Source organism: Panthera uncia (assembly GCF_023721935.1).
Source record: "Panthera uncia isolate 11264 chromosome E2 unlocalized genomic scaffold, Puncia_PCG_1.0 HiC_scaffold_19, whole genome shotgun sequence".
NCBI classification, from domain to species: domain Eukaryota; kingdom Metazoa; phylum Chordata; class Mammalia; order Carnivora; family Felidae; genus Panthera; species Panthera uncia.
The window spans coordinates 5,081,718-5,090,109 of NW_026057588.1; the positions used below are offsets into that span (position 1 = coordinate 5,081,718).

Below are 8,392 nucleotides of genomic sequence, written 5' to 3' on the forward strand. Positions count from 1 at the left end.
CTGTGTACTGTCTCCGGGTTCTGGAGGCAGGGAGTCCAGGGTCAGGGAGTCTCGGGGTTGTCTCCTTCTGAGGACCGTGAGGGAGAATCTGTTCCCGGCTCTCTCCTCGGTTCACAGGCAGCTGAGGGCCTCTGTTTCTTCCCTCGGCGCCTGTCTGCGTCCTCCCCTCCTTACAAGGACTCCAGTCATACTGGAGGAGAGTCCACCCTGATGACCTTGCTTTCACCTGGGTACCTCTGTACAGACCCTGAGATCCTGGGGGTCGGGATCCCAGCAGAGGCGTCTGGGTGGGATGCAGTTCAACCCACGATGTGTGTGCTCTAAGCTGCTGAGTTTTCTGGTCACTCTGTGGGTTTGTTGACATATGACTTCGGGGCTGCTAAGTAGGTTTCTGGAGAGCACAAGGGGTCACTCTTCGCCACCCCGGAACACACAACCATATCCAAACAGACTCCAAATCAAAGCTCTTAAATTTCCAAACCTTTAATCCCAAACCAGACCACAGCGAGGCCAGACCCAGCGATTTCCCCTCCCCCTCCCCTGTTTCCCCAAGGTTCAAATTAGTTGGAAGATGCCTCTCCCACAAGTGAATACATCCAGATCTGGGAAATGAATCGGTCCAAGTCCGTCCTAAGACCCCCTGACCTCATCCCTCCCACCCTACTCCCCCGTTACCCCATCAGGTCCCCCTGCAAGCCTTCCCTGGGGACCCTCGTTTGTAAAAGCCCTCTCTCCATCGTACCCCATGCATCCCAATTCGGCCACCGAGAAGAACATATTCACAGAGGGAAAACATGAGGCAGGAGAGGGAGGTTTGTGCAAACAACGTGTGCCCCACAGCAGGCAGAACACAGTTTCTCCAGGACAAGGGGAGAGACTTTGAGGGATAAGAAGAAGAAAAGGAAGGAGTTAGAGAAGGCACAGTGCTGGCTCTAGGTGGCCCTGTGCCCCAGCTTGGGGCAGAGTGAGCCCCAGGGCCCCGGAGGCAAGGTGAGCAGGAGGAAGCAGCCACTGGCCAGCAGGAGGACCAGGCTGGCCCCCATCCCACAGCCCAGGGACCAGGAGTATTCGTAGGCCAGGGCTGGGGCTGGGGGAGGCTCAGGGCTGACTCTTTGCAGCAGGGCTTGGACAGAATGCCGGAACACCTCCAGGCTGACCAGGAGCAGCAGGCCTGTGGGGAGAGGACAGGCATGGCACTCAGGCCCCCGGGGACCCCGACCTGGGTCTGAGCGTCTCCCCAGCACACCCCATCTCATGCTCGTTCAAACAGGAAACCTGGGGGGCCCTCAGCACCACCCCACCTAATTCCTTCAACAGCTACTTACTAAACACCAACCCTATAGCACGAGTCTGGAAGCTGGAGATAAAGAAGGAACACAACACAGACAGAGGCAGAAGGGAGAGTAGTGGTCACCAGAAGCTGAGGGGCTGGGGGAACGGGATGGGGGGTGGGGGCTGCTGTTTGATGGGGACAGAGTTGTGCTTGGGGAAACACGAAAGTGAAAAGGCTCTGGAGATGGATGGTGAATGTGCTTAGTGCCACAGAACTGAGCACAAAACAGTTGAAATGGTAAATTTTATCTTATGTGTGTTTTAGCGCTTTAAAAAAGAAAAATGTGGGGGCGCCTAGGTGGCTCGGTCGGGCGGCTGACTTGGGCTCAGGTCATGATCTCACGGTTCATGGGTTCGAGCCCCGTGTCCGGCTCTGTGCTGATGGCTCGGAGCCTGGAGCTGCTTCAGATTCTGTCTCTCTCTCTCTCTCTCTCTCTCTCTCTCTGCCCTTTCCCTGCTCACACTCTGTCTCTCTCTCTCTCAAAAATAAACATTAAAAAAATTTTAAAAAGGAAAAAGCAGGGGTGCCTGGGTGGCTTAATTGGTTGAGCATCCAACTCTTGATTTCAGCTCAGGTCATGATTCCAGCGTCGTGGGATCGAGCCCTGTGTCAGGCTCCAAGCTGAGTGTAGAGCCTGCTTAAGATTCTCTCTCTCTCCGCCCCTCACTCCTGCTCACTCTCTCTCTCTCAAAAAAAAAAAAAATCAAAGTCCAAAATCAAAAACATGAAAATCAATTAAAGACTACATTAAAGAAATTGTTTGAAAAAATAAAAGGGGCACCTGGCTGGTTTGGTGGGTAGAGAATGCGACTCTTGACCTCTGGGTCATGATTTCAAGCCTCATGTTGGACATGGAGTTTACTTTTAAAAAAGTAAGGCTTTTGGAAAGAGCGATAGTAAAATCTGGAATAGTTGAACTCACCATGGAAGCACAGAACAGAAGGTGGTTGCCAAGGGCTGGCGGGGGAGGGGAAAGGGGAAGATGTGGGGCAAAGGTACAGAACTCAATTACGCAAGACAACAAAGAGTGGTGGGGATTTCATGTGCAGCAGGGTGACTATAGTTAGCAATACTGTATCACACATGTTACAAGATGAGAGCCTCGGTTTTCTCACCACACACACCAAGGTGGCCACGTGAGGTGATGCATGTTGTTAACTAGTTTAACTGTGGTGATCACTTCATGACGTGCATGTATATCAAAACCCCAAGTTGTACACCTTAAAGATCTACAATTTCTACTCACCATTCATACCCCAATAAAGCTCATCAACCATACCCCAATAAAGATGATGAATCACAAAACAAAAGGAAAGGCAGTCAAGTTAAGTTGCAATGAAATTTGATTTAAAAAAAAAAAACATGACACAAAAACAGACTCTCAGATCAATGAAACAGAATAGAGAACCCAGAAATGGACCCACAAACGTATGGCCAACTAATCTTTGACAAAGCAGGAAAGAATATCCAATGGAATAGAGACAGTCTCTTCAGCAAGTGGTGCTGGGAAAACTGGACAGCGACATGCAGAAGAACGAAGCTGGACCACTTTCTTACACCATACACAAAAACAAATTCAAAATGGATGAAAGACCTAAATGTAAGACAGGAAGCCATCAACATCCTCAAGGAGAAAGCAGGCCAAAACCTCTTTGATCATGGCCACAGCAACTTCTTACTCAACACGTGTCTGGACGCAAGGGAAACAAAAGCAAAGAGGAACTACTGGGACCTCGTCAAAATAAAAAGCTTCTGCACAGCGAAGGAAACAACCAGCAAAACTGAAAGGCAACCGACAGAATGGGAGAAGATATTTGCAAATGACATATTAGATAAAGGGTTAGTATCCAAAATCTATAGAGAACTTATCAAACTCCACACCCAAAAAACAAATAATCCAGGGAAGAAATGGGCAAAAGACATGAATAGACACTTCTCCAAAGAAGACATCCAGATGGCTAACCGACACATGAAAAAACGCTCAACGTCACTCATCATCAGGGAAATACAGATCAAAACCACAATGAGATACCACCTTGTACCTGTCAGAATGGCTAACATTAACAACTCAGGCAACGACAGATGTTGGCGAGGATGCAGAGAGAGAAAGTCCCTTTTGCACTGCTGGTGGGAATGCAAACTGGTGCAGCCACTCTGGAAAACAGTATGGAGGTTCCTCAAAAAATTAAAAATAGAACTACCCTACGGCCCATCAATTGCACTACTAGGCATTTATCCACAGGATATAGGTGTGCTGTTTTGAAGGGACACATGAATCCCAATGTTGACAGCAGCACTATCAACAATAGCCAAAGTATGGAAAGAGCCCAAATGTCCATCGATGGATGAATGGATAATCAAAAAGAATGAAATCTTGCCATTTGCAACTATGTGGATGGAACTGGAGGGTATTATGCTAAGCGAAATTAGTCAAAGAAAGACAAATATCATATGGCTTCACTCATATGAGGACTTTAAGACACAGAACAGAGGAACATAAAGGAAGTGAAACAAAAATAATATAAAAACAGGGAGGGGGACAAAACATAAGAGACTCTTAAATATAGAGAACAGAGGGTTACTGGAGGGGGTGTGTGAGGGGAGATGGCTAAGTGGGTAAGGGGCATTAAGGAATCTACTCCAGAAATCATTGTTGCACTATATGCTAACTTGGATGTAAATTAAAAACAACAACAACAACAAACAACAAGAAAAGAAGAAAGTACAAGACAGAGACCCTAACCTCATGGAGTTTGTATTTTAGATGGAGGGGACAGGCGGTAAACAAATAAACCAAGGCTTGCAAAACTCAAATGTCTGCAGGAGGCAATGAGAAAGCAGGAGTCAACAAAGCAGGTGAGTGCAGTGGCTGGTGGGGGTGGGGGGAGACAAAGAGTCCAAAACTCAGCTTCAGCCAACTGCAACCCTTCAGAAATGGGGACTTAAATTGCCAGATCTTCTGAGTTTTTAAGATTAGCTGGAATTTTTTAAATGATTACTATTTTTTATGGGAATTTGCCCAACCTTGAAACATTGGTTCAGAGAAACGTTATGCCCTGCCCGCCAAAGTCCATTTATGGGTCATCGCTGGCTACAGGCTGCCAGGTTGTAACGTCCAAAGTAAACACATGAGAAGACGAGATAATTTCAGAGAGTGATGTGTGCCGGGAAAGATAGAACAGGGTGATGGGAAGGCGAGTGACATCCAGGAGCAGAGCACAGACTTTGAGATGATGTCACCAGGAAAAGCCATTTGAGCTAAGACTTGGAGGATGAACAGAAGCCAGGTTCTGGAGCAAGCACAAAACTAAGTGATGGCCGGTGCAAGAGGAAGGAATGGCTTGTGCAAAGGCCCGGTGGTTGAATGAGTACAGTGTGTCTGGGGGAGAGAGAGGTCAGTGTGGCTGGAGAAAAGACAGTGGGGAGGGGAGAGTGGTGGGGAATAGACGTGCAGAGGTGGGCAGGGGTCAGATCTTGTAGGACCATCTGATAGCCCATGAGTCATGGGTCCTAGCTACCCCCTCTCTCAGACCCCGGACTCTTCTTCCCCCACCCCACTCCCTGGTACTTCGTTCCCCCCATGGTTTTTAATCGGGGTCCTGGAGAACGTAGCCAGGCGTCTGTGATCTGTGGGTCAGTAGCTCCCCTCTGAGGCCTCCTTGGCCCCACGCAGCTCAGCTTGAGGACCCAGAGGTGGAAGAATATTCAGACAAGACACTCTCCAGTCCCCTTGATTCCTCTGCAAATTCATGCCTCATTGATTCATTCAACACATCTTAATTGAGCCCCCATTATAAAATATATAAACAAGGCTAACAGGGGTACCTGGGTGGCTCAGTCAGTTGAGCGTCTGACTTCGGCTCAGGTCAGGATCTCGCAGTCTGTGAGTTCAAGCCTCCTGTCGGGCTCTGTGCTGACAGCTCAGAGCCTGGAGCCTGCTTCAGATTCTGTGTCTCCCTCTCTCTCTGCCCCTCCCCCACTCACACTCTGTTTCTGTCTTTCAAAAATAGGTAAATATAAAAAAAAAAAAAAAGACTAACAAAGGCCTTGTCCTCTTGGAGCTCCATCCCAGAAGGAGAATTAGACAATAATAGGGCAAATGTATTGCTGTGGACTGAATTGTGCCTCCAAAAGTTCAGCTGTTGGAGTCCTGACCCCCTAGTTTCTTGAAATGTGACTATATTTGAAGATAGAATTTTTTTTAAGTTTATTTTTTTGTTTTGAGAGAGAGTGTGAGGGGGGAGGGGCAGAGAGAACAGGAGACAGAGAATCCCAAGCAGGCTCCCAAATTCACAGATGCAGGGGGCTCTAACTCAGGAACTGTGAGATCACAACCTGAGCCAAAACCAAGAGTTGTCGGACATTTAACCAACTGCCACCCAGGCGCCCCGAAGGCAGAGTCTTTAAAGTAATAATTAAACAGACATGAGGCCACTAGGGCCTTAATCCAATATGGAGGGCAATATGGTGGTGTCCCCACAAGAAGAGGAGAACACAGACACACAGATTGAGGACACGGGGAGAAGACAGCCGTCTACAAGCCAAGGAGAGGCCTCGGAGGAGACTGACTCTGCCCATGTCTGGGTCTCAGACCTCCAGCCTCCAGATCCATGAGACAACACATTTCTGTTCTTTAACCCTCCCAGGGTTGTGGTACTTTGTTATGGCAGCCTGAGCAATGGAATACACACACAGGTATGTAATTTCAGGGAGTGATCGATTCCATGAGAGAAGAAAAGGGGGCAAGGTAGGGACACGGCAGGCAATGGGCCTCCTAAGTGGTCAACCAGATCAGAGACTTAAATGACAGGAAGGGATGAGACATGGGATGATCTAGTGGAGGCTGAGGGGATAGCAGTGCAAAATGCTCTGAGGGGGAGATGAGATTGAAGTGTCTGAGGAACAGCAAAGAAGCCAATGAAACCAGGACAGAGGGAGCAGGTGGTAAGAGACGAAGTCCCACGGAGCCAGGAGCCAGGCCACATAAGACCTGGGAGCCACATTATTCTCGTGGTAGTAATTGATTGTGAACCTGATTTGAATCAGGTAGGAACCACAATAGGATTTATGGTTTAAAACTACGACTAACCCCAAAGCAAAGGGCAGGTAGGATTTGGCCATGGGCTGTAGTCAGTAGACTCTTAGCCTTGGCTTTGTGAAAAGAATCTAACCAAACACTCTCTCATCTCATCTCTTCCCACTAGACCTCATGAGGTACGTATTATTATCCCCACTTTACAGAGGGGAAGATTAAAGCCTGGAGAGGTGGAGCTCAGGTTTGATTAAAGCCAGGTCTAGTCCATAGCTTCTTCTCTTAGACATGTCTCTGTACTTCCTCCCCGACCAAGCCTGACATGCCTTGTATGACCTAGAAGGGCCTACGTGATCTGGCCCCTGTCTCCTTGTTTGTGCTCATCTCCCCAGCTCTTCCCACCCTAAAATAGTGGGGAGTGCAACGTCTTTCAGTCTGTATGTTTTATTGTAGAGAGAGAGAGCGGGGGAGGGGCTGAGAGAGAAGAGAGTGAATCCAAAACAGGCTCCATGCTTGGCACGGAGCCAGATGCGGGGCTTGATCCCACAACTCTGGGATCATGACCTGAGCTGAAACCAAGAGTCAGTCACTCAACCGACTGAGCCACCCAGGCGCCCCTCTCTCAGTCTACAAATGCACCAAATTCTTTCAAATCTGGAGACCTTTATGCTGCTTGGAATAATTTTCTGCTTACCCTTCTCTGAGTACTGCCTTACACATCCCTACTATTGCTATTACTATCACTATTACTATTTATTACTATTACTATTTATTACTATTACTATTACTATTACTATTTATTACTATCACTATTACTATTTATTACTATTGCTATTTATTACTATTACTATTACTATTTATTACTATTACTATTTATTACTATCACTATTACTATTGCTCTTTATTACTATTACTATTTATTACTATCACTATTACTATTTATTACTATCACTATTACTATTACTACTTATTACTATTACTATTACTATTTATTACTATTACTATTTATTACTATCACCATTACTATTTATTACTATTACTCTTTATTACTATCACCATTACTATTACTATTTATTACTATTACTATTACTATTCATTACCATTACTATTTATTACTATCGCTATTACTATTTATTACTATTACGATTACTCTTTATTACCATTACTATTGCTATTTACTGCTATTGCTATTACTATTACTATTACTATTACTATTACTATTACTATTACTATTACTATCACTGCTATTGCACTTCTGAGAAGCCCTCCTTAAGCACTGCCACTCAAGTCTATATCAGATCTCCCTGTTACAGATTTTCCTCCACACTCTTTCATTTTCATTTGTAGCACTTATCACAGCTGGTAATTATTAGCATATATTAATTTATATTAGTATTGTCTATTTGTCCCATGGCTATCTCCCTCGCTATCATAAATCCATGAGAGCAGGAAACTTGTCTGTCTTATATCTCTAAAACATGAACAATGCCTGATGTATATATTTCATGGAGAGAAACAATATAATCTGAACATGTCCCTTTATTTAAGGAGATCTTGAAAATTCAATCTGTCCAGGGCCTGATACCAAATATAGCCAAAATACTTACAGCATCAAATCCACCCCCTCACTCTCACTTGCTTGTACAGTTTGCAGAAAAATTTCATGCCTGAGACTTCCATAAAACACTTTTATATCCTCACTTTCATGGCACCCCCTGGAATAACATGAGTATGAGTTCAATAACCAAATTCCTACCATGCTATAAATTCTACAAAAACAGGGATCATCTTAATATTATTCATCATTCTATCCCCAGTGGTATCAAGCACAGCATTGAGCACCTACTGGATAAAAAAAAAAAATACTTGTTGAATGATTGGATGGATGAATAGAGGGAAAACAGATAAAAGAGAAAGGAGAATGGAAAAGGAAGAAAGGAATGGGAGGAAATTAATGAATCAATGGATGGATGGATGGACGGATGGATAGATGGGATGAATGGATGGATGGACAGATGGACGGACGG

General features: G+C 45.5%; 1 protein-coding gene across 1 annotated transcript in view; it reads right to left on the reverse strand.

Annotated features, from left to right (window-relative positions):
* Window positions 1-231: 231 nt before the first annotated feature.
* Window positions 232-8,392, reverse strand: part of CACNG6 (calcium voltage-gated channel auxiliary subunit gamma 6) — an 18,239-nt gene continuing 10,078 nt past the window's right edge. Inside the window, exon 4 of the mRNA XM_049621526.1 lies at window positions 232-1,171. Within this exon, the coding sequence (XP_049477483.1) occupies window positions 933-1,171 (239 nt within the window). The 3' untranslated portion in view covers window positions 232-932. The remainder of the gene's footprint in view (window positions 1,172-8,392) is intronic.